This window comes from Bubalus bubalis, chromosome 4 (assembly GCF_019923935.1).
Source record: "Bubalus bubalis isolate 160015118507 breed Murrah chromosome 4, NDDB_SH_1, whole genome shotgun sequence".
Taxonomy (NCBI): Eukaryota; Metazoa; Chordata; class Mammalia; order Artiodactyla; family Bovidae; genus Bubalus; species Bubalus bubalis.
In genome coordinates, this window is record NC_059160.1 from 15,786,366 (window position 1) to 15,813,044 (window position 26,679).

The window sequence follows — 26,679 nt, forward strand, 5'->3', positions numbered from 1 at the left end:
GCTGGGGTGCTGTGGAGGGCAGAATAAGGAATTTTGACTTAAGTCATTGAATGTAGGAGCGCTGCGGAAAGTATTTTTTCCTCCAGTTTCTTTGAGATGTCAACTACAAACTGGCACTTGCCAAGAGCATTGCCAATGACTGAACAGCAAGGGCATTTGCCATCTGCCTGCAGAGATTGAACCCTGCACTGCCGCAGCTGCTGACCTTAAACACCCCGAGGGGGTTCAGGGTGGAGAGTGAGGCACTCTGTGCTCCAGGGAACCTGGTGGAACTGGTTTTTATATAGTTGGATATTTTCAGGAACAAATTTTATGATTCCAATCCTTGCCATCTTCTCATATCTAGAAAAGCACTAAATCCCTTCATGATGACATCAAATCCTCGTGCCTAGCAGAAAACCTTTTGTAAAATGAGTGCTTGATGGTATCGAACTCCCCCTTCACCAAAATCTTATATATTGAGTGTCCTCCCACTGCCCCTTTGGAGCAGTCTCTCAGAGCTATCTGCGGTGCTGCCTCCTGGGCTGCAGTCCTCATTTTGCCCCAAATAAAACTTAACTCGCAACTCTCACATTGTGCATCTTTTTTAGTTAACAGAGATATAATTGACGTACAGCACTGTATACATTTAAGGTGTATGACATAATGATTTGACCCATGTACATCATGAAATGATTACCACAATGGGTCTAGTGAATATCCATGCCTCATACACATACATGAAAGAAACAGAAAAATATTCACATGTTTTTTGTTGTCCTGAGAACTCTTAGGATTTGTTTTCTTAACAGTTTTCCTTATAACTTACAGCACTGTTGATTATATTTATCATATTGTACATTAAATCCCTAGTACTTATTTATCTTACAACTGGAAGTTTGTTCCTTTTGATCACTTTCATCCAACTCCCCTTCTCCTACCTCCGCACCTCCACCTCTGGTAACCACAAATCTAATCTCTATCTCTGAGCTTGTTTGCTTGTTTTTGAAGTATAACTGACCTACAACATCGTGTCAGTTCCTGATACATACATAACATAGTGATTTGATATTTCTATACATTGTGAAATGATCACCACAGTAAGTCTAGTTATTATCTGTCACTGTCCAAAGATATCACATAATTATTGACTATATTCCCTACACTGTTTCATACCCATGACTCATTTATTTTGTAACTGAGAGTTTGTACCTCCTAATCTCCCTCACCTATTTCTCTCCTCCCCCTACCCACCTCCACTTGGCAACCAACTGCTGGTATCTCTGTACGTATATCTCTGTTTCTGTTTAGTTACACTTTTTTTTTTTTTTTAGGCTCCATTTGTCTTTCTCTCTCTGATTTATTTCACTTAGCAAAATACCCTCTAGGTTCATCTATGTGGTTGCAAGTTTTCCTTCTTTTTATGGGTAATATTTCACCATATATATATATATTTTTTTCTTTATCCATTCATCTATTGATGGACCACTTCTGTTGTTTCCATATCTTGGCTGCTAGAAATAATGTTACAATGAACATAGGGGTGCAAATATATTTCCAAGTAGTGTTTTCATTTTCTTTGGACAAATACCCAGGAGTGCAATTGCTGCATAGTTATATTTTTAATTTTTTAAAGAACCTCCATACTGCTTTCCATAGTGGTTGTATCAATTTGTATTCCCCCGCAACAGTTTTGGGGACTTCCCCGGTGGCTCAGATGGTAAAGAATCTGCCTGCAATGCGGGACACCTGGGTTCAATCCCTGGGTTGGGAAGATCCCCTGGAGGAGAGCATGGCAACCCATGCCAGTATTCTTGCCTGGATAATCCCACGGACAGAGGCGCCTATGGGCTGCAGTCCATGGGGTCGCAAAGAGTTGGATACAACTGAGCGACTAAGCACAGCACAACAATCTAGGAGAGTTCCCTTTTCTCCACATCCTAGCCAACATTTGTCATTTGCTGGACATGTTGGAGCAGAGGAGAAACACCCTAAGAACTCTGGCACAGGAGCTCAAAGATGTGGCAGTGGGCAGTGTCAAGGGCAAGAAGGAGGGTGATGAGAAGAGGCAAGAACAGAAGCCAGGCTACAGCCCTTCTCTTCTCTGGGGCATCTGAACCACAAATCCAGGAAGCAATCCCACAGTGTCCAGCTCTTGACCTATTACTATTCATTGATGGTATTTCAGGATTACTTCCATAAGCCCCTACCAATCCTCCCATCCAGAAGGCAAGCCTCCGTGTGCCGAGTGAAGAGTGTGCTTCAGAGTGAAAGTGTGCAAGGAGCCGCCCCAGGGAGACAGAAACAGTTTCTCTTCAAATCGGGCCCCAAGCAAGAAAAGCCCTCATTCTGCGGGCCACCTTAGGTAAGGGGCCTCTGCCCTCACCACCCACTGGGGAAGTTCTCCCTAGGGTAGAGGGCTCGGGAGGGGCAGAATCCAGGAGAGAACCGAAAGGGGTGAGGCCTTCACATAATTCCAGGATGAAATCGGCCAGGGATGACGGCCTGGAAAGACCCCAGGACGGTTGGGAGGAAAGGGAAGCCAAGGCGGGAAGTCAGGTCCGGCCGACTAGGTGGGGAGCACCGAGCCAGAGGCGGGAGGAGCCGCGGGCCCCGGGACCTGGGCGGGGCGTGGCAGGTGGGCCGGGGGCGGGGCCTGCGGGTGTGGGCGGGGCCCGGCACATGCGCACCGCGGCGGCGCGCGCCCGAGGAGTGGCACTTTTTAAAAGTGCAGCCCCGAGGCCAGCCAGCAGCCGCGCGCACTTCAGTCCACAGCCTGGTCCCACCCGTCCCGGCCTCACGCGGCCCCGTTTCACATCAGTCCAACCCAGACCACTTTAACTCGCATCATGCCGGTCAAAGGAGGCACCAAGTGCATCAAATACCTGCTCTTCGGATTTAACTTCATCTTCTGGGTGAGTGCGACTGCCGCGCGCGCCTCTCGGGGGCCACCTGTCCGCCCGGCGCACTCATTCCGCAATCGGGGTTGCAGGGCACCCGCCCCGCCTGCGCGGGGAAGACTTCTGGCGGGGAGGAGAGGGCGCTGCGGCCTCCAGCTAACTCCTCGGCCCGAGCCGAGACGGGCGGGGCGGACGGGTTGGTCCGGGGCGCGTCCGAAGCGAGGCGGGCGGCTGACGCGCGGCCCTGATGAGCTGCGGGTGGAGTTGGTGTCTGCTCCCACCCCGAGCCCCTCCGAGTGCAGGAGGAAGAATCAGAGCACCCCTCTGCTGGGGACTTAAGGCCCTAATCGTGGGGGGCTGTGGCGGACTGTGCGGCTCGTGACCCGGGCGGGGTCCTCCGAGTATCCGGGGCCGCGAGGTGGGGAAGGATGCGGACGCGAAAAGGGACTAATGTCTCGCCGGGGGCGCTCAGCCAAGAGTTGTTGGCACGTTTGCACGGGAGGGGAAGGGACGCCCCGACCGCGGGTGTCGGCGTCCCGGGACCCCATTCGTGAATGAAAGTCGGGGTCCCTCCTGCACCCCCCAGCTCTCAGACTGATTCTGAGCCGGCGTGAGAAAGTCCGAGCTCCCTCAAAACTACCTGAAAGACTAGCTTGTCTTGATTTTCTTTTTCCCCAAAGGGTGATAAGTATCTGGACTGGAGAGAACTCCGGGACTGTTGGGGAGAGTTGGGGCCGATGCTTATCGGCGCCCGTGTGGGATGAGTCCCGTGTTTCTCTATTTACGGGAGGGATCAGGTGGCCGCCCTACCTCCTCCCTCGCCAGCCCACCCAGAAGCCGGGTGGGGCCGCCGGGAGCGGACTGTCACCTGGGGAGGACGCAGGCCTGGGAGTTCCAAGACTCCCGCTGCCGGCCACTGGCAGCCTCTCAGCCTACGGCAGCCTGAGCCGGGCAGGGGGGAAGGGGAGAGGCCCCTCGGAGCCCTCCCTAGGGGGATTAAGGGGCCACCCAGAGACCGAGGCAAGGGGTAGGGGACTTGGTGTCCTAATTCCAGGGCCACTTCCCCCGCTCACAGGTGGACGATTTTTGCCCCTTTGCCATCAGGAAGGCATTTGGAAAGGCAGACCCTGTGCCACTCTCCAGAGAGAGATGGCTATAGAAGCAGGGGCATGCCACAGGAGGCTTGTAACAAAACTGTACTTATTCACTCGGATCTGTTTCCCCATGAGCCCCAGGGAAAAGCCTCCCAAGATTTACTCCTCTCCCTGGAGCTGATGGGGTATGAAACGGACCTGCCCTTGCTCAAGTCATCACACCAAACACCTGCCCTAGTGAGGGTGGAGCATAGATGTGTCCTGCCCAGCCCAGGGCCTGCTCTAGGGAGACCCTCCTGCTGTTCCCACCAGTCAGCCAGCTAGCTGCCAGCCTGGCTTCCTCCTCACCCCAACTGAGGCACCAGAAAAGAATGTGGAAGGCCGGCTAGCCCCGCCTTGCCCCACCCTAGTCATTTAAGGAGTTTCCCTCTAGCACCTTCTCTCCCCTGCTAGTCCCCTGGTGACTCCTTGGCTTCCCAGGTGGCGCTAGTGGTAAAGAACCCACCTGCCAGTCCAGGAGATGCAAGAGACATGGGTTCGATCCCTGGGTCGGGAAAATCCCCTGGAAGAGGAGGGCATGGCAAGCCACTCCAGTATTCTTGCCTAGAGAATGCCATGGACAGAGGAGCCTGGCAGAGCCTGGTGGGAGACTCCCAGATCTCTCCGGCAGCCTCCAGTCTGCCACCCCACCCAAGTCCAGAGCTGCCCCCACCTGGACTCAGTGCTGCTGATGGGCAGTGTCACCTGAAACAGAAATGACTCATTCTGGGACCGGTTGGGTGTGGAATTAGAAATGACTTTTGAGGTCATCCTGTCCAACTTCTTCACAGTAAAGAAGTGGGAACCGGAACTGGGCTGATCCGATCAGCGTCACAGGAACCAAGCCAATACCTCGGCCCCTAGATCCTTTCGGTCCTGTCCTTTTCCGTCTCCATCGCAAAACCAGCAAGGGGACCTGGTAACAGGTGGTGTGGGGGGTAAGCAGTAGCTGCATGAATCGGAATCAACTATTGTTAAGTTGTTGTTGTTGTTTCGTCACTAAGTTGTGTCCAGCTCTTTTGTGACCCCATGGACTGTAGCCCACCAGGCTCCTCTGTCCGTGGGATTTCCCCGACAAGAATACTAGAGTGGATTGCCATTTCCTTCTCTAGGGGATCTTCCCGACCCAGTGATCAAACCCACATCTCTTGCATTGGCATGAGGATTCTTTACCACTAAGTCACCAGGGAAGCCCATTTGTTCAGTACTCCTGTATTAAGGTCCCTATAGAGATGAAGCCCTCATCTCCTAGGAGGTGATGGAGTAAAGGAACACTGTGATCCCTTGTGCAGCACAGTACAGCCTGCAAAGTCCTTTTCCAAGTTCCACAATACCGTCAGAGCAGAAAGCATTATCCCCATTTTTATCAATGACCAGGAAACCAGTCCCCAGAGAGGTTCCGTAACTTGGCCAGGGTCAGGTGGCTGGAGAGCATCAGAGGTAAGTTTGAAAACAGGTCTGGTGGGCTGTAGTGTACCCAATGCACTTTATGTCACCGCTAGCCACCATACCCAGCTGGATAAGAATGACAGGAGGGTGGCAACAAGCCCTCAAAAAATGATTTTTAAGGGAAGCTGTGACCTGAGGGAACTGCTTGCTTGGATCGTTATGATGTCATCACTTCCCTTTCTCTCTTGAGACTCAGAATTTATAAATTCAGTGTTTGGGACCTGATATGGGCCTTGAAGAGCAGGAGTTGGGAGGGTAGGAGTCACCCATACCTCATGGCCAGGGGATGCTGAGAGGGGTGGTCCAGCAGGGATCCAGAGAGGAGAGGCCCACCTCAGTGGCAGGGGCAATCAAGGAGGAAGGGTGTACCTCTTCCCTGGCCCCCATTCTCATTCCCGAGGAACCCTCGGTGACACCACAGCCTGCACCACCTGCCCTTCACCCCCAGAAGTAAGGCCCCTGGTGCCTGCAGCCAAGTCAGCAGTCATTCTGTCCTTCCAGTGGCCCCAGGACTCTTAACTTCCCAGTTCCGTTTCAGTTGTTTCTGGGTTTCCTTTGACCTGCTTGCCCACCCACCCTTCAGAGAAGATTGAGAGGGGAAACCTGTTGTGATGCTAGAGTGGCAGCCTCAGCTGTTTAGTGGGGAACCAGAGCTGGGCCAGGCCAGGCTTTCCCATTCTACCTTCACCTCCCTCTGCCCTTTGCTCACTGTGTCCCCCCACCTCATCCCTGACTCCTCCCTCACTGATGGGAAGAGCAGGGAATTTCTCTTTCTCGAGAAACAGTATCTCCTGGGCCTAAGACAGGCTCCGTGGAAACCAGAGTTCAGGGACCTGGGTGTTAGTCAGCTCTGCCCTCAGCCCACTTTGAGCATGCCGTGTGTGTGTGTGTGTGTGTGTGTGTGCGTGTGTTTTATTTAGCTGCGGTATGTGGAATCTAGTTCCTTGACAAGGGCTCAAACCCATGCCCCCTGCATTGGGAGCACAGTCTTAACCACTGGACCACTAGCGAAGTCCTGAGCAGGTCACTTTTTTTCTTCTTAATATATACATTGTATTGAAATATAGTTGACTTACAATGCTTCAGGCACGCAGCAAGATGATTCAGTTATACACATACACATTTATTATTTTTGAAGTAATTTTCCATTATAGCTTATTAGAAGATAGTGACTCTAGTTCCCTGTGCTATACAGTAACCAAGCAGGTCACTTTTGAACTCCATAGCTCAGCTTCCTCATCTGTAAGACCAGTGAGTGGGAGCAAATGGTCCCAAAAGGTCAGCCTAAGAAACCAACCCCACCCCCTGTGACCTACAGCGAAGGACATTCCCACACAACCCAAAATAGGAGTCCGGAAATGGAAGTGTATAGTGGGTACCCAGGCTTGGCTCAGAGAGTGGCTTCATTTGACCTTTATTTCTGGGACCTGAGTCTTGCCTCTCTTTCCTGTTAACCCTGGAGTTGCCTCCACTCCTCCTGGGTGAGGTCTCCCCCTGGGTGAGCGTTTCATGGCAGTGCTGCCCAGTGGTCAGAGCACCAGCAGCTCTGGGTTCGATTTCCCCATCATCACGTGGAGCTGGCGCCTGCCCCCACCCCCCGGGGTGGCTATGGGTTACAGGAGCACGTGCTTGTGATGCACTTGGCCCAGGAGCTTAGTCCTGGGTGCAGAGTAAGCTTCCAGCTGTGGCTCTTATCATTCCTGAGGGGAAAGGAGGTAGGGAGGGTGGGAGCCACTGCCTGAGAAGTATGGAAGTTGAAACCAGAGAGGTAGCCAGGTGCACACCCCTCATCCACACACGTCCGGACTTACCCTCCTCCTCCTTCTCCTCTTCCTGCGTCACCGCCAGCCTCGTTCCTCCACCCACCTCTGCGATCCCCACTTCAGGACACTGACTCCATGTCATGGGTGGCCCCACCTCTGGAAATCAAACTGCAGAGGCGCCGGGATTCGGGGTCTGGGTGGGGGATGGACCAGCAGGGGTGGCGCTGGCTGATGCCCCTCCTACCTAACCTGCGGCTTCCTCCCAGAGGCTGTTTGCTCAGTGCTGGGTTCGGCAGGCCGCTGGGCTCTTGCATGAAATGGCTTCCACCCTTTGGCACCTGGACAGCCGGAGCCCGGCAAGAGCCGGCTGTGTTTGCACAGAGCCTGGCAGGTTAGGGGAGAGGGGAGGGGAGGCCAGGTGTCTGCCTCTGCTCAGGAAAATAGGACTTCTCCCTGCCTGGCTCCTGATGGCTTTTACCCCCTCCACTTTGCCCTCCAGTGGTTATCAACTACAGGTCTGACTCCTGATGGGGGCCCTGGGGCGAGAGGCGGGATTCCTACACAGGCACACACTATTCTTTTTTTTCAAAGTGGCCCACAGCACCATTCCAGACCTTCCTCTTTGTGCTCAAACGAAACCACTGCTGGTGCAGAACCATTTTGATAAACAGCCCTTCGGAGGGCTGTCCTCACCGGAATGCTTACTCTGCTAAATGAAGCCTTCTGCGGTTTTAGACCTCACCCATCAGTGTTCTCACGCTTTTCCTTTTTGTGTCCAAGGCGAATCTTCCCTCTTACACACAGAACTGTGTGTCCGTGTTTGATGTGTCTTGTTTTCCTGTTCAATTCCATTTTGCAAGGAGGCCCGCCTTTTGGCATCCGTTGCACAGTCTTGGGCTTGTATTATACCCCTGGGACTTAACACAAGCACCTTTTCTACTGAAGAACCCAAGCCTTGATTGGCTTTCTTGGGTACCTCTGGCTGTGAGGTGAGGGACCTGAAGTCACAGGTCACCATGGCTTCTGTGATCCTGTAGCCTCCTTGGTGGATAGTCTGGACAGAGGAGCGTGGAAAAGTTTCTCAAAGCTGCATGTTTATATTCTGTGTTCCCGCCTCCCCCAGAGTAGGATCAGGGGAACTTTATTGGGAGCCGTCGCAGGTCTTTTCAACCATTCTTGCAGAAACCATCATTCCCTCTAACCTACAGAAGAGCACTGATTTCATTGTTTGGGGACTTGAAAATCTGGGGAAGAGACTGTCGGACCCGGGTTCACCCAGAGATCATCCTTTGCAACTAAGGGAATTCAGGAGATCAAAAGCGCTAAACAATACTTTTTTTTTTTTTTTGAATTTATGTTTTCCAAGTCTAACTGCAGATACTTGCCTGCTTCATTCCGTGGAAAAAGTAACACTGGTCCAGGGACATGTTCGTTTTCCGTCAGACGATGGCAGGCAGCTGTGGAAAGCAACATCCTGTGTCCAGATGAGATAATTTTATTTTAATTACATCCATCCAGTAATTCTTCCCCGCCACCAAAAAAACACTGACTTCTGGATAGTTTTTAAATACTGCATGCTGTCATCTTTGACTGGCAGGTCTGAATTTTTTGGGGTGGGTGCAATGGGGGGGAGGAAATCCCATGAAATCAGTAAGACCTTCCTCCAAAATCATAATGATTTGACATTTGTATACCCTGAAAAAAGCACCAGAGTAAGTCCAGGTACCATCTGTCACCAAAGTCACAGCATTCTTTTTTCTTGAATATATACTACATCATTTTATCCATTTACAATTAGGCTGTTTCCATGCCTCGGCTATTGTAAATAGTGCCGCGGTGAACATCAGTGTTCATGTATCTTTTTCTTGAAATGAGAGCGACTTTCAAATTTGCAAAACAGTATCACTGACTACAGTTGCCATGCTATATGTCACAAATAATAAATGACTTATATTTTATAACTGAAGATTTTGTACGTCTGGATCTCCTTCGCCTATTTCACGCCCCATCCCCCAGCCTTCTTCCCCTCTGGCAGCCACCCATCTGTTCTCTGTGTCTGTGGGTTTGGTTTGTTCATTTGTGTTGTTTTTCAGATTGCACCTAACATAATACCTTCCACTTCCATCCGTGTTGTCACAAATGGTGCAATTTCTGTCTTTTCTTTATGGCTTAATAATATTCTGTTGTGTATGTGTGTGTGTGTGTGTGTGTGTGTGTGTGTGTGTATACACCACGTCTGCTTTATCCATTTACATTTACATTGTTACCATATCTTGGCAATAGCTGTTTACAATAGTAAATAATGCTGCAGTGAACATCAGGGTGCATGTAACTTTTCAAATTAGTGTTTTCATATTCCTCAAATATGTAACTGCAAGTGAAATTGCTGGATCACTTCCATTTTTAATCTTCTGAGGAACCTCAATACTGGCTGCACCAGTTTACATGCCCACCAAGGCTGCACAAGGATCCCTTTCTCCACATCCTCGTCAACACCTGTTACTTGTTGACCTTTGGATAATAGCCTTTCTGACAGGTGTAATATATCTCACTGTGGTTTTAATTTGCATTTCCCTAACAATTAGTATGGAGAAGGCAATGGCACCCCACTTCAGTACTCTTGCCTGGAAAATCCCATGGACGAAGGAGCCTGGTAGGCTGCAGTCCATGGGGTCGCTAAGACTCAGACACGACTGAGCGACCTCACTTTCATGCGTTGGAGAAGGAAATGGCAACCCACTCCAGTGTTCTTGCCTGGCGAATCCCAGGGACGGGGAAGCCTGGTGGGCTGCTGTCTATGGGGTCACACAGAGTCGGACACGACTGAAGCGACTTAGCAGCAGCAGCAGCAGCAATTAGTGACTATGAGCATCTTTTCATGTGCCTGTTGGCCATCAGGATGTCTTCTTTGGGAGGTTTGGTGTTTTTAAGAGGTAGTTTGCCATAGAGACTTCTCCAGCTGTCTAGTGGTTAAGACTCCTCACTTCTACTGCAGGGGGTATGGGTTTGATCCCAGGTGGGGGAACAGATTCCACATGCCATGGGGGCACAGCCAAAGCATTTATTTAAAAAGATAGTTTGCTATAGACTGTGTCTCTTAATATTCCTATGTTAAATCCTAGTCTAATGCAGTGATATTTGGAGGCATGGGCTTTGGGGCGATGAGCTCATGAGCCTTGATCTTGGACTTTTCCACAGGTCCACGGTACTTTGTTATAAGAGCCTGAAACGACTAAGATGTAGTTATTTACAGGTCCCAGTCGAGAACAACTCTTCCCTTCTAGATGAACAATCGCAGTGTGCCTGTTTGCTTGCACTCCTCACATCCATGTCTCCTGCTGATGGGTGGGAAACCACCCCAGCAGAATGTGCCCTCCAGACACAGGAAACTCCCCCTAAGGCTCTTCCTCCTGCTCACCCTGATGCACTATAAGTGCCTTCGTTCTTCTGATGTGGGGCTGTGGATTTCATCCTGTTTTACTATTGGTGCTCAAACTTTTTAAAGCCTCCTTTCTACCAGCCTACTTTCCCCCACTTCAATCACATTATAGCCCTGATTCCCCAAGACAGGTAACCCTTAAGAGACCAGAAAACTCATTTCAACCAGGCTTTTAGATGCTGTTCCAGTGCTGGAGAGGAACCCTTAGGATAGGGAGCTGTGCCTTAGGATAGGGAGCTGTGCCTCATGTCACAGGTGCCTCCTGGGGTCCCATGCCCAGGGCTGTAACACAGGCATCTGCTGGCAGGATGGGTTGTGGGGGAAAGGCAGAGGCTCTGGGTCCTACCGTGGGGCCATGCCTGTAAGGGGTATAAGGACGGTTGGCAGCTACAGCAGTGTCTGCCTGCCAGGCTTGCGACGGTGGCAAAGCTAGGAGAAGAAGGAAATGTACTAGGTTACTCTGGAGAATCTGTTTCCCAGAGCAGGGCTGGGTCCACACTCGGTTTCTGGCTAGTTCAGCAAGAGCGTGGACAGAGCTTTCCTGCCAGAGGTCAGGAAGAGGAATCAAGCCTCCATCCATCGGGCAGCCGCCCTAGGGAGAGGCCAGGCTCCCATGGCACCTACAGGCCAGGTGGGGTGGCAGATCCCTTCCTGTCTTGAGAAGGTGGATGCTCTGTTCATACACGGGATCTCTCTTGGGGCCTTTACGGTGAGAAGATGCCACTTTTGAAATAGAATCAGACGTGACTAGGAAGGAGAAAAGACAACACTGAAAACTTCTGGCCCTGAAATTAACAAAACGGATCAACAAGACTTAGCAACATGAGAATTTAGGCTGTGTAATCAGACTGTACAGGGTCCACGTTGTAACTCTGATATCTATTCGATCCCAAAACAAGCTACTGAATTTCTGTGCCTGAAGTTTCTCATCTGAAAACTCGAAGTTTATATTACCTACCTGGGGAGTTCATGGAGAAAGTGTAATGATTCAAGTGAAGTGCTTCGGGTGGGACTAAGAACATGGCAGACAGCAGACAGCTTGTTGTCTGATTGTTGGGACTAAAATGAAGGGGACATCCTGGGAATAGGACAGGCACATCTCCCACCACTCAGGGTTGTGCAAGCAAGTGGTAACTGGTTCTACAGATGAAATGAGAACCTAGTCCGCGTGGCTAAAGTATGTCAGCAAGAATGTGTGTGTGTGTGTGTGTGTGTGTGTGTGAGTGATCACCAGGCATCTTAGTGAGGCATATGCAATGGAAAACACAATGGTATTTTGGAATTTAAAGCCAAACAGCCCCAAAACAATCTCCCACATCAGATGATTTTGGTTAAGATCAGAATGCCTGCTTTCAGCAGAAAATGGATTTATGGGCTGGCTGACATCTGCTACAAGTCTGGCGAACAGGCAGTGGAAACTTGAAATGAGATTTCTTGCTTAGAAGGGGAAGTCACCTTGGGCAGAGGCCTCCCTCCCATTCTCTCAGCCCTAAACCACTTAACACCAGCACCTCATAGGAACTGAAAACTTTTCTCCTCTTAGACAGAATAAGGGCTCTGATTTTCTGTTGTTGCTGTCCTTTTCATTTATATGGCTGCACTAGGGTTTAACTGGTTTTTATGGCACATGAGATCTTTTAGTTTGACCTGTGAACTCTTCCTTGCAGCATGTGGGAGCTAGTTCCCTGACCAGGGATCAAACCTGGGCCCCCTGCAGTGGGAGCATGGAGTCTTAGCCACTGGACCACCAGGAAAATCCCAGGGCTCTGGTTTTTTAAAAGTGCTGGCTCAGTCCTCAGAAGGGAGGATTTCTCAAGTCTCGAACTTGTTCAGACATAGTCACTGCCGAATTCCCATAAAGATGTGCTAAGAAAAGACTTTAATAGGTCCTTCATTCTCCACCATACCCCAGAGAGGGGACCAAACTCCCGCCGTTCCACCAAGGATGAGACAGGCAGTCAAGTAGCTGACCTGTGCCTGGCACATGCTGTGCATACGACAGGGAGAGAGCTGTCCGCCAAGGCACTGCATGTCTGCTCTGTGATGGTGGGCAAGTTACTGTACCACTCTGAGCCTGTTTCCTCACCTCAAGCTGGGATGATGGGAACTACCTCGAAGGGTATAAGGCAGTCCCACCCGCATCCTCAGGTTCAGAAGGGTGTGCATGCCTGCTCAGTCGCTCAGTCCGATTCTTTGCGACTCCATGGACTGTAGCCCGCCAGACTCCTCTGTCCATGGGCTTCTCCAGGCAAGAACACTGGAGTAGATATTCATTTCCTTCTCCAGGATCTCCAGGGGATCTTCCTGACCCAGGAACAGCAGGACCCAACTGTAGGACTCTAGTCTCCCATTGTTCCCCTTCTTGCCTAGAAATCCACTCACTGTGTGCCTCCAGGGACTGTTCTCCTGTTAGCAATCTAAACACAACTGGCCCAGAAGAGACCGGCAGAGCAAGACAGTGGCAGCCACGGGCTGAAGGTATTAAGCCACCTCCCTTCCTCCACCCAGGAGGCCCTCAGGTGTTTTAACATCCCAGGAAAGGGAGGCCAAGGGTCCACAGGCAGGCTGAGCCTGTGCTCAGGAACCCTGGGGAAGGTTACTTTAGACTACATTTTAATTTTGATTTTTTGTTTTTAAAGTTGAATTATCTAGGTGGTGGGGTAGGTGCCATGATCTTCTCGGTGTGTTGTGTTAGTTATTAAGTCGTGTCTGACTCTTTGTGACCCCCATGTACTATGGCCTGCCAGGTTCCTCTGTTCATGGGATTCTCCAGGCAAGAATACTGGAATGGGTTGCCATTCCATTCTCCAGGGGATCTTCCTGACCCAGGGATCAAACCTGAGTCTCCTGCATGGCTGGCGAATTCTTTACCATCTCAGCCATCAGGGAAGCATGTTAAGGGCACGAAACAGCCATAACACATAAGAAGGGCTTCCCAGTTTCAGTCCCTGGGTCAGGAAGATCACCTGGAGGAGGAAATGCACCCTACTGCAGTATGCTTGCCTGGTAAATCCCATGGACAGAGGAGCCTGATGCTCTGCAGTCCGTGGGGTCACAAAGAGCCAGACAGGGCTGAGTGCACACACACACACACACACACACACACACACTTGGCCACAGAAAGCAGAAGTCTGTCTCCCCAGGTCCTGGCTTGGGGGAAGCAGGACAGAGGATACTTGGATTTTGGTTTTGTTGCTGTTGACAGCACCTCAAGGTGCCACATTGTGTAAAAGAGCAACACAGAGCTGAGCCGCAGGGGGCTTTTGTGACCCAGGAGATTATTGGGGGAAGGGAGGAAATAACTTGTTAGAAATGCAGATTCCTGGGGGGAGGGACAGCCAGTGAGTGACTCTGCTTAGGTCTCACTTCCCTTAGGTGGGGAATGAAGGTAATGTGGCAATCTTCCTACAATAATTCAAGGCCACTGAGAGCAGTAACAGGATATTTAATGTAAAACTCCTATTGTGACATCTTAGCCAGAGCTCAGCTTCTGCAGCCCTCTATAGTTGCCATTACCTAAGCTGCCTCTCCTTAGAAGTTTTCAGAGGTTGAGGCTGCCCTGAGCTTTCACGTTCAACAGCGTCTTATTCCTTCAGTTCTGCCAACCTGCATCCCAGGGCATTGCTCAAAGCTGAAATGTTACCATAGGCTTCATCCCTTTCAGAAGGTGAAATAGAGAAATTATCTTTCCATCTGACTACAAAATGCGCATTTCAGAGATTTCCCCAGTTTGGGAAAGGCGGGGGAGGGAGGTACCAGTTGGGGGCACATCAGGAGGCCTGGTTGTCAGGGGCCCCTCTTGTGAAATCTGTCCTGGAGGAAAATCTGAGGAAGAGTTCACTTCCATACGGGGCTTCCCTGGTGGCCCAGTGGTGAAGAATCCGCCTGCTGGTGCAGGAGACGTGGGTTCAATCCCTGGGTCGGGAAGATCCCCTGGAGAAAGGAATGTCAACCCACTCCAGTATTCTTGGAAAATTCTATGGACAGAGGAGCCTGGCGGGCTACAGTCCATAGGGTCGCCGACTAAACAACAAACAAAAACCCCTTCTATACACAGTGCAGCCTGTCCTAGGGAGATTGCAGGCTGCAGACATTAGGGATGTTTCTGCCAAGGCTACCCAGGTCGTTTTGGCCTCTCAGGGAGGAGGGTTCACCGGGTGAGTCTGTGGGTGGAGGCATGTGGGGAAGCCAAATGCAGGTTCGGACTATGACTTCTTCCCTGCTCAGTGGGTTCAAGAGTGTTGTCCAGCCAGTATCTATCTTTCTTATCTCTTCCTTCCTGCCTACTGTCCTATATCCTCCCCCTTACCTGTCACCGTGTGGCCGCCAAGGTGATCCTCGGGCTCGGGACCCCTGGCTTTCCAGTGCCAGCTGTGTAGCCGTGCACCCAGGGGAGGCTCAGGCCCCCATTCTATGACTTTGTGCATTTTGGCACTGGCATTTCGAAAGCTGGTCTCTGGGTTCAGAAGCCCCCCACCCCAGAGAGCTTTACCATGTCCTCCAGTTGTTCAATGTTTAAATGAAAGTCTCAGAGCAGTGGTTCTCAAACTCGAGTGCGCAGCAGAATCATCTGGGAGTGCTTGTTAAAACATAGCTTGCTGGAACTTCCCTGGTGGTCCAGTGGTTAAGACTGTGCTTCCACTGCTGGGAACTAAGATCCCACATGCCACATGGTGTGGCCAAAAAAACAGCACAGTTTTCTGGGTTTCACCTTAGTTGTTGTGCGCAGTCACTCAGTCGTGTTGACTTTGCAACTCCAGGGACTGTGGACTGTAGCCCGCCAAGCTCCTCTGTCCATGGAATTCTCCAGGCAAGAATACTGGGGTAGGTTGCCATTCCCTTCTCCAGGGGATCTTTCCAACTCGGGGATTGAACCTGCATCTCCTGCATTGCAGGTGGACTGTCTACCAGTTGAGCCATCGGGGAAGCCCATCTTACTTGGGTTTCTAATCAAATAAGTCCAGGGTGGGTACAGCAAGTTTGCACATCCAACAAGTTCCCAGGTGATGCTCTTGTCACTATAGCTGATTGGGGACCACACATTGAGAACTGCTGGCCTGGAAAGAAGTCTCCCAGTGGCCTTTGAGGGTACTGGTTTCTGTAGATCCGCAGCTCAGCAGAAGCCCCAAGTGAACAAAATGGCCCCTGGGATGATCATATGCACGAAGAAGGAGAAAGTAGGGATCGGTCATTCTCCAGGACTGTGGTCTCTGGGGCTTTTCCATCATCTCTAATAAAACTAAAGTTGATAATAGGCCCTGGTTGGCCTCTTTTCCATTCTGCCATAGCTAACAGTTTACTTTTGAATGTTGCAGAAAGCGAGTTAATAGCAGTTTTTTTTTGTTTGTTTGTTTTTTAATCAGGGTGGAATTTGGTTTCTGTTCTTGTTATCTTGTCTGGCAGCCCTGGAGAAGGCAGGACCCCAAGATCTCTGCTGTTGCCAAAGGGCTTCGTGCTTCCAGAGATAGCAGCTCGGGGGAAGTGGGCACCGGGAGAGGGTGAGAGAGGAGGTGGGGATCCGGCTGCTGTTTGCTCCTGCCAGCAGCACCCAGCCCAGACTTCTGACCGTGAATCAGCCCATCGAGGCTTGGCAAGCCGCCCTGAGCCCGGGTTGCCATGGAGATGGGTGAGGCCGGCGCCCACAGGCCTAGGTGGCCCGACTGGTTTTTAAAGGCCTCGTGAACACCGAGCCGCTTATCTGCACTCCCAAGGCTTCCATCAGGCATGGGCGGTGGGGCCACTTGCATCTTCTTGTTAGCCTCTTGTGGCTCCCTGGGTGCCTCGGGCAGCTATGCCAAGGTCTCCCAAGCGCAGTAAGTTAACAGAAAAATTCCAGGGCTGATACAAATCTTATCCAAGGAGGAAAGTCAAGAGGTCAAATCCCTTTTCTCTCTGTGATCTGCCCCTTTAATAACTGCCTTCTGCAGAGTGACTTCGCTCTCGGACAGAAGCAGCCTGGATCCCAGGAAGGACAAAGGCCTCCACTCTCAGCCAACCATCTCCCTAACCCTTCCCATCCCACCTCTCTCCGCGATTCCAGCTGGTCCCTGTGGAGCTCTGGGAGGCATGTCCCCACCCACCACACTCAGACTCACAGGAGACAGACCCCCTCTGTCCCCAGTTGCCCTGTGCCCACTCGCCACCTTCTCAGATCGGGGAAGGACACACCACTGAGGTCATACATTTCCCCACTGTTGGCTTCGTGTCACTTTCAAGGTTTATTTAAAAAAAGAAAAACTCCTTATTTTGTATTGGGGTATAGCCAATTAACAGCGTTGGGATAGTTTCAGGTGAATAGCCAAAGAACTCAGCCATACATATACATGTATCCATTCTCTCCCAAACTCCCATCCCATTCAGGCTGCCACATAACTTTGGGCAGAGTTCCCTGTGCTATTCAGTAGGTCCTTGCTGGTGATCCATTTTAAATAAGCAGTGTGTACATGCCCATCCCAAACTCCCTAACTGTCCCTTCTCCCCATCCTTCCCCCCACTCCGGCAACCATAAGTTTATTATCTAAGTCTGTGAGTTTGTTCTGTAATCATTTGTATGATTTCTTTTGAAATTCCATATAGAAAGGATGTCACATGGTATTTCTCCTTCTCTGTCTGACTTACTTCACTCAGTATGACAGTCTCTAGGTCCATCCATGTTGCTGCATGTTGCAAATGGCATTTCATCCTTTTAATGACTGAGTAATATTCCATTGTGTATATAGGCACTACATCTTTATCCATTCTTCTGTCGATGGACATTTATTATTGTTGTTGTCATTGTTCTCCCCACAGACTCTAGCTAGCTCTAGAACTCAGTTTTCAGAGTGTTTTACATGCATCACTGAATTTAATCTTCATCTTCAACCTGGGTCAAAGGCAAGAAGGTATTAAACCCCTTTTTTACACATGGGAGCTCTGAGGTTCAGAGACGCTAAGGAAAGTGCTGAATGTCACACAGCTCCTTGGAGGCAGCGCCAGAATCAGACCCCGAGGCCACGCCGTCACACAGGCACCCTTCTCAGCAGAGGTGTGCCTTCTCCTGGCAGCACCCAGACGCCCCCGGGTGGAGCTGCGCCAGGGGCTTGCTTAGAGTTGCACCAGGTGACTCTAACATCGCCCCGTGGCTGGCAGTGGCCTGCAAGTGACAGGGACAGAGCCAGGGCCCCTGCTCTTGCCCTTTTCTGTCCCACCACCTGTCCCCTCACTGAAAAGTCTGCCGCATCCCTTAGGGACCACAGGCTCACCGAAGTCACCGAATGGCCAGGGCTTCATAGAACGGTGGGATGAAGGAAAGAAAGCCCTGCCTTCTCCCCCACCTGCTCCTGTCACCACTGTTGCCTCCAGCCGCTCCCAGGGTGGCAGGTGGGACCCCTGCCGTCTGTGGTCGCCCCAGAGATCTGGCTCATGAAGAATGATCTGCCCTGCACCCCCCGGGCTAGGACTGCTGGGTGGAGAAAGAGTCATGAGTATTTTGCCCTTTAAAAAAGAAACATGTGACCAGGGGCTTCCCTGGTGGTCCAGTGGCTAAGATCTTGCACTCCCAAGGCAGTGGAGGACCAGGTACCATCCCTGGTCAGGGAACTAGATTCCTCGGGCCACAACTAAAGATCCTTCATGCCGCAAAGAAGATCGAAGGGCCCTCGTGCCGCAGCTTAAGACCCGGTGCAGCCAAGTAATTTTTTTAAAAATGTGTGACTGGCCAGCTCATATTACAGAAAACAGAGGGGACCATGTGGAGAGAAGGTGGAGCTGACCCCACCCAGTGTGTTGGCCGGAGTGGGGGGTTGTCCCAGGGGGAGACATGGTTCCTTCTACCTGAGGGATGGGGCGCAAGGCCGCATACACGCATATACACACGTGCACGCACATACACACATATGAAACCTCCTCTTCAGTCAGCCAGCTTCTCTTCTCCTCCTCCTCACATCCCATCTCTCAGACTTCAGGTGTTCCTGTTGGTGGGTTGGGCCTCTGATCGCCCACCCCTCCTCAGGCTCTGGCTGGAAGCAAGCAGTCTTGCAGACTTGGCAGCGGGTCCAGGGCAGCCAGGAGCCTCTGAGCAACACTGCGTTTGGATTTGTTTTCAGTTCCCCACTTGGAACTGGAGATTTGGGGGTCCAGCACTGTCCCTTTGGGGGTTACTCGCTGAGATCCCCATTGCCGCATGGCATCTTGGATGCCTGGTGCTTTCAACACTCGCCGAGGGCCTGGGCCTGGGGTGGGGTGCAGCTTTCATGTCTCTGGGGGGAGAGCTGGCACACACCCCCAGAGACTGGGGCACCTGTGTGCTCTGCAAGGATCGGAGTGTCTAGCTGGACCTCCCTGGATGCTGAGGACAGCAGGGCATGGCGTTTTCATAAAAACTCTCATTTTCCAAAAGACCTGATGTGGATATGCTCCTAAATCTCATTGTATACCCTTATGACTCTTTCTCAGTGTTTATTCTGGGCAAGTAGTTGTTTGTAGTTTCTGACTCCTGTTGTAAGACGTTGGGAAATGAGTCTGGATGACAAGCCAGTGGGAAAGGAGGCTTGTCCAAGGGAAGAGAACCCAGGAGAGGAAGTTCTGGTGGGCCTCAGAGATTCTCTCTCTTTTTAATATTCATTTGTTCATTTCTTCTTCTGTTTATTTATTTAGCCAAGCCAGGTCTTATTTGCGGCACATGAGATCTCTGATCTTAGTTGTGGTATGTGGGATCTAGTTCCCTGACCAGGGATTGAACCCTGGGCCCCTGCATTGGGAGCACAGAGTCCTAGCCACTGGACCACCAAGGAAGTCCCAGAGATTCTCTTCTCTTTCATTGAAGTTGTCCTTCACCTGTTGTTCAGTCACTAAGTCATGTCCACCTCTTTGGGTCCCCATGAACTGCAGCACACCAGGCTTCCCTGTCCTTCACTATCTCCTGAAGTTTGCTCAAACTAATGTCCATTGAGTCAGTGATGCCATCCAACCATCTTATCCTCTGTCACCCGCTTCTCCTCCTGCCTTCAAGCTTTTCCAGCATCAGGGTCTTTTCCAATGAGTCGGCTCTTGGCACCAAGCGGCCAAAGTATTGGATCTTCAGCTTCAGCATCAGTCCTTCCAATGAGTATTCAAGGTTGATTTCCTTTAGCACTGACTGGTTTGATCTCTTTGCTGTCCAAGGGACTCTCAAGAGTCTTCTCTTATCACCACAGTTTGAAAGCATCGGTTCTTTGGTGCTCAGCCCTCACTCTCTGAATAATGATTTACCAAGGACTGGTTTGGTCCCAAGTGTGGATGGGGCAGGGGAGCTACTCAAATGACTTAAGAAGTCACCCTGCCCTCCAGGAAAGTGTGGACAGAAAGGGAGGGGGAGAGGATGCTGGGGAGACCAGTGTGGAGTAGGGGTCACATTTCCTGGGGTGGACATCTTGGTGGGGAAGCAGCCGGCCCGGATGGCCAGGGCAGCTGTCCAGGAGGAAGGGCTTGCTTGAGTGATTCCATCTAAGGAATAGAAGAGGAGGCAGCGGCAGGGTTCCACAGTGTCACTGCTCAGAGATCAAAAAGTGTGAGGACGGAGTAGAAGCCTTCACACTTGGTGGTGACCCAAGCCGTCTGATCCTTTCAACAGCCACCATCCTGCATGAAGGACAGGGGTCAGAGGAGAGCAGGGGACCTTACAGGGACTCCTAACTGAGTGAGGACTCGGAGATGGTTTAGCTACAAACTCGGGGGTTAAAGCACAGAGCAGCCAGGAGGAGCAATGAGGTTGGAGGAAGAGAGGGCTTGTTTTCTGATGGATTTTTTAGGACAGACCTTCCTCTGTGTGTTGGCAGAAAGTGAAACAGCGGCTGAGACAGGCAGCAGAGGCAGGAAAGGGGTGGATTAATGGAGCAGGTTCTTGAAGGAGACAGGAAGTTTCGAAAGAGAGGCCCTACCATACACACACACACACACATACACACACAGTTTTACAACAGCTTTTGATCCACAGAAAAGTTGCAAAGATACTACAGATTCCAGGGTACGGTTGTCACGGCACTGAAGGCAGCATTATCACCCTTAATTAAGCGAGACGTCTCAGATTCCACCTGTTTTTCCAGTCCCATCACCTCTCTGTTCCAGGATCCCACCCGAGATACCAGGTGGCGGGTGTACAGTCTCCTCTGTCTCCTCTGGTCTGTGACAGTGTCTGTCTGTTCTCATTGTCCTCCTTCTTCATGACCCTGACAGTTTTGAGACATTCTGGTCAAGTCTTTTGTTAGGTTTGTCCAGTGTTTCTCTCCTGGCCCATCCTCTAAGAAGAAAGTGAACATTCTTGAAGAAATAAAGAAATCTCCAGTAAAATGATGGGAAAAATTGTACTCTTGCCCCAGTCTATCAAATATGTAGGACTGTTTCTGCCCTAAAGGGAGAATCTGTCCCGTGGGCTTTTGTTCGAGGTGACTGGGGCCTGGGGCTGGGAGTGGAAGGCCTGTACTTTGTACTTCCGTCCCCGCCAGACAGGTTGGTGATGGCAGGCAGGCTGCTGCTCTCTTTCCAAGATGCTGTGAGCAGGGAATTGTCAGCATCCAGCATCCATGCGCTCGAGTCCTGCCATGACGGGGAGAGGCAAGACTGTAGCCGTAGCGTCGGCGTGGTGGACGTTCCTGCCATGTGCTGTGGGTTAACCCAGGAGGAAACCATCGATTTCTTGCCCCACCCCCACCTCAGACCCCTCTGTCCTAATTTTATGGAGTCCTTCCATAACTGGCTGACACCCTTTTAACTGAAGTGTTGTTGATTTGCAATGCTGTGTCAGTTTGTGGTGCATAGCAAAGGGACTCGGTGATACAGATAAATACCTATTCTTTTTCATAGTCTTTTCCATTATGGTTTATTACAGGATATTGAATATAGTCCCCTGTGCTATTCAGTAAGATCTGTTGTTTATATATTTTATATATAGTACTGTGTAAATGTTAATCCCAAACTCCTAATTTGTATCATTTTTTTAGATTGCACATATACGTGACATCATGTGGTGTTTGTCTTTCTCTTTCTGACTTACTTACCTAGCTTAATAATTTCTAGATCCATCCATGTTGCTGCAAATAGCATTGTTTCATTCTTTTTTGTGCCTGAATAATATCCCATTGTGTACGTGTACCACATCTTCTTTATCCATTCCTCTGTTGCTGGACACTTGGGTTGTCTTGGCTGTTGTAAATAGTGCTGCTATGAACCTTGGGGTGACACTTTTTTAAACGGTAAAGCTCTTTTTGGTTCTTGCTGGTCATTCCCATTTGGTTTCTCCTAGGACTCAGATGGCTAGGGGTAAAAGCCAGGTGGGGGGCTAGGGAACCCTCTGTGCACAGCAGAAAGTGGGCCCTCTTGAGACATGCTCTGAGCTCTCCGGGCAGCACTATCTGCACACCCAGGGAGGCTACTATTAAGTGGGATCAGGGCCCTGTGCTGTGCTTAGTCACTCAGTCATGTCCGACTCTTTGTGACCGCATGGAGAAACTGAGATCTATTACTGCTTTTTCCACTTCTGTAGAACCAGTCTACTTTTCCTCCCTCTTGATGTTAGGTTTGGGGTGGGGTCCAGATACAGCAGGACCCCGGACTGTCTCCTGTGTCTGGCCTTGTCCTTGGCCAGGTTGGACCTTCTGGGTCCAGTTCTCATCTTGCCACCTGTGCCTGTGTCCTTGAAATTACAGAATGGGAGTTTCCTTTGTGTGTCATTACCCGTGCGTGGGATCATTCCCCAGGAGACCAGCTCCTGGGAGTTCCATTTGTGTGTCATTACCCGTGCGTGGGATCATTCCCCAGGAGACCAGCTCCTGCCTGTGCAGCTTCTGGGCACAGTGTAGTCATCACCGTCTTTTGTAGCTTAGTTCTTTCAAGTGGATTGTTTTTATTTTGTGTGTGTGTGTGCTGACTCATTTTCCCGGCAGAATAAGGGGTGGATGAGTAAATTTATCCACAGGGAGAAGGACTGGAGGATAATTCTTGGATAAGAGCAGGCAGCCTAGAGCAGAAAGGATGGGAAAGGACAGGCCTCTCAGGCCCAGGTGTTCTCAGCAACATCCCTGCCAGGATGAGGGCAAGAGGAGATACGGAGGCCGGGTTTGTTCTCAGCGCTAACCACTGTCTAGGACTACCTGCAAGTGTGCTCAGAGCTCCAGCCTCCAGGCTTTTCAGGTTAATGCTTTCACATCCCAAAAGAAGCCAGTGGCCTTCCATTTTCCAGGGGCCTGATTGGACCTCCTTGTGTTGGGAGTGGAGAAGGGGAAGTCTTACCTTCTTTCTTGTAACTCCAAGATCCCTAAATAGGTAGGCCAGGGACTTGGGCATTAGTCCCCGGTACGTGGACATTTTCTATCTGGGCCCCTGTTCTGGGCAATCCTGAGAGTTTGGAGAACCCAGACTAAGTCACAGGATCTGGACTCACTACTCCTGTTTGCCAGATGGGAGAACCAAAGAGATAGAATTTTAAGGAATTCCAGACCCTCACTGTGGACACCGCTGTGGGTATAGACAAGGTTTTGTTTCTACTGCAGTCTGAAGTCTTGGGTCACCCCTCCCACTGTAGCCATCTCCATGCTCCACTGAGCATACCCAGATGCTGCCAAGTCATGTTGAAAAGGAGAGAAGCAGAGAGTGAGAGAGAGAGAAGAAGCCTGTCTACACCTCAGGCTGTCCTGGCCCCTGGAGCAGAGAACCCAGCTCCCTGAGTAGGGCTCTGACACAGGGCGCCTGTCTCTGTTGAAGAGGGTGGGCCAGTAAAACCTGGGGCTGGGTGTTGGCCCCAAGCCCACATGCCCTTATCCAGCCGGCCACCACCCACAGCCTGTGAGTCACCCAGGCAAGCCCTGGTACAGGCCAGCAGTGGGGAGGGGAACTCAGTTGGCTGCGGGGGCTGGGCAGGGAGCCTCCTCCTGGCACCGAGTTCAGCAGTGCCTGAGGCCAGGATTGATGCCTCAGGCTTTCCTTATTGGGGAAATCTGCCCTTTCAAGTCTAGTATCTCAACTTGCCCCCCTCTGAAATGGGCATGTGCATGCTTAGTCATGTCTAACTCTTTGTGACCCCATGGACTGTAGCCCACCGGGCTCCTCTGTCCATGGAATTTTCCAGGCAAGAGTACCTGAGTGGGTTGCCATTTCCTACTGCAGGGAGCTTTTCACTAAATTGTAGGATTGAACAATCCCTTGAAGGCTTCTTGTCTAATGTTTATGAGGATCACTCATAATGATGTGTCCAGCGAAACCTAGAGTCGGGTGGGTCAGGTTGTGAGGCTTCCCTTTGTGAACAGGGAGGGACCAGATATGGGGGAGGCTTCACTGGGCGACATGGCTCAGGAGTCACAGCTGCCTGAAGAGCCAGGGATGTGCCTGCTCTTTGGGTGATTTTTTTTTTTTTTTTCTTTTTTTTCTTGTATGGTATATGTACAGAAGGGTGCAGAAAACAGAGTAAAGAGTAATTGTGAGGTGACTATCTGGACCACCACCACTCAAGTCAAAGCTAGAACATCGCCAGAGCTGTAGACCATCCACCTCCCCCCCACTTCTGTTGCCTCATCAGAAACCCCCCTCCCTGTTGACCACCACTCACTTGACTTTACCATCGTCACTTTCTTCTTTTTCTGTTATGAGTTACAAGCACCCCTAAAGAGTCATTTGTAACTGTATGGAATCCTATTGTGTGTATTTGGTGCTTTTTGCTTCTTCTGTGTTTTTGTTTTATAATATTTATGTATTGTTGGCTGTGTCAGGTCGTAGGTGCGAGATGTGGGATCTTTGTTGTCACACTTGGGGTCCAGAGCTCATAGGCTCTGTCATTGGTAGGCTCTGTAGTTGTGGTGCGTGGGCTTAGTTGCCCAGAGACACGTGGGATCTTAGTTCCCCGACAAGACATCAAACCTGTGTCCCCTGCACTGGAACCACCGGACTGCCAGGGAGGCCCCTGCTTGTGTAACAAGGTCAGATGCACCCGTAGTATCACGGCTGGTTCATGTTCACTGCTGTATATAATATTCTCTCCACACAATAACCATCCCTGTACTGCTGGGAGAGAATTGTTTATTCCCCACTGGTTGTTATTTTTAGCAAATGGCATGATCCCCTGTGCCCACCCCGGCGTGGCTGCTGCTGCCGCCAGGTGCCTGGCAAGGGGCAGAGGCCAAGGGCAGCTCCCCTGGGATACCACCATGTCCCCGGCAGCCAGGCTCACACCGACGTCCTGTGTATCTTGCAGCTTGCCGGGATCGCAGTCCTTTCTGTCGGACTATGGCTCCGATTCGACTCGCAGACCAAGAGCATCTTCGAGCAAGAAAATAATAATTCCAGCTTCTACACAGGTGAGTGGGGGACCTTGCTGTTCCCTCCATCCAGCTTCAGAGAGAGAGTCCGTGTTGATCTAGGTACTTGGGCAGGGGAGGACTTTGCTCAGGCCTGCATTGCCAGTCCGGTCCATTTCCAGCCCTGCTTTTGTGTAGTTGCGCCCATGAATTTGCATTTGACTGATGTGGTTTCTTTTTCCAAGCTGACCGAGCCTGGCACTTGGACCATTCTCTGATGTGAAATTGGCTCTGCCAAAGCTGCTGCCACTCCCAAAGGGCTGCAGAGCTTCTGTTCTTGTCCCTGGATTTCTCTCTGAATTTCATGTCTGAGAAGGTTCATTCATCTGCTTAATTTAGAAAACTTGGTCCTGGGGACCCACGATGCCAGGAGAAGCAGAGGGAACATCTCCCCACGGTTCAGACAGGGACTCAAGAGGCCCGAGGTCCTGCCTCCTGGATAACTGTCAGATAGTGAGAGACTAGAAGAGGCACCAGCTTTTCCGACCCCCTGCACTGCGGCACAGGCTATGCATGTTAAGTCTTACTTGTTTTCTAAAGTGCTTTTGCTTCAGGGCAAAGGCGTCCAGTTGGAACATGAATCGATTTAGCAGGTTTCTTTCTACACATAGGTCCTTTGGCATCTTTTTCTGGCACCATTCTGTCGCTGTCACCCGCAGGGACACCGGCATAAGCGCCTCTCACAGGAGCGGGAGAGCCCCGGCCTGTCCACGGCAGTTCCCCGGGTTCTGAGTTGCCTCATAGAACCTGAAGCTTTCCCCTCGCCTGGCTGGGGGGTAGGAAACAAACACTTTATTTGCGAGAAACAAAAGCAGCCCCTATTTTAGGAAGATACTGTCATGTCATCAGTCTCAAAGTGTAAGTTTGGTCACTTCCTTTCCACCCACCAAAGAAGTTATTTTTAAAAAAAAAAAAGAGCAAGCAGTCTAAAGAGTGTTATCACCCGGACCTTCAGGAAGAACGCGGTGGCCGGAGGCCCATGACCCCCACCCGCCTCCCAGCGCCAGCCTCGAGCTGATGGCCCAGCAGGCGCCCGGTTTCCCTCCTTTCTTGGCTTTTTGGTGCTGGTGCTAGTTGGGTTTTTTAGGGCGTGCCTCCCTATTGTCAGAAAGAAAATGAGAGAAGAAAAAACACAACATGTGTTTTTTTAAAAAAACTACACACACAGAGTTTTTGAAAGCAGATTTCCATAGCACCCTGACTTGTTTTAGCAACAGCGGGGTTTTTTGGTAAGTTTCTTGGTGGCTGTGGCAGGCCTGGAATGCCACCCCTTGAGCTTGGGCAGTGGGGCTGCAGGGTGGGGGTGGGGGGTGAGGGCAGGCCTTGAGCTCTCCACGTCATGGCACAACAGGGAGCTGGGGACCCTCTCAGGGGGAGAGCGGGTCTTGGGACAGACATTTGCAAGTAGTTGGCAATGTCCCAGAGAGCCCCCTGCCCCCCAACCCCACCCCCATGCTCTGCAGGTGCCTGGCTCACACCATCATGCCCAACAATTGTGTCTGTCTTGTTATCTAGGACTCTGGCTTGTTTTGTGTATTTTTTTGGTGGGGGGGGTTGTATAGTTGATTTACAATGTTGTATTAGTTTTAGTTCAGTTGCTCAGTCGTATCCAACTCTTTGCGACCCCATGAATTGCAGCACACCAGGCCTCCCTGTCCATCACCAACTCCTGGAGTCCACCTAAACCCATGTCCATCGAGTCGGTGATGCCATCCA

The 26,679-nt window shown here is 50.9% G+C and overlaps 1 protein-coding gene and 1 non-coding gene across 2 annotated transcripts in view; one reads left to right on the top strand and one right to left on the bottom strand.

Annotated features, from left to right (window-relative positions):
• The first annotated feature begins 2,689 nt into the window (after positions 1 to 2,689).
• CD9 (CD9 molecule) overlaps positions 2,690 to 26,679 on the top strand; it is a 35,318-nt gene continuing 11,328 nt past the window's right edge. The window contains exons 1-2 of the mRNA XM_006065777.4: positions 2,690 to 2,894; positions 24,861 to 24,963. Of these exons, the coding sequence (XP_006065839.1) occupies positions 2,829 to 2,894; positions 24,861 to 24,963 (169 nt within the window). The 5' untranslated portion in view covers positions 2,690 to 2,828. The remainder of the gene's footprint in view (positions 2,895 to 24,860; positions 24,964 to 26,679) is intronic.
• TRNAG-CCC lies at positions 19,362 to 19,434 on the bottom strand. Its single transcript has one exon. It is a non-coding gene; the product is annotated as a tRNA-Gly (tRNA).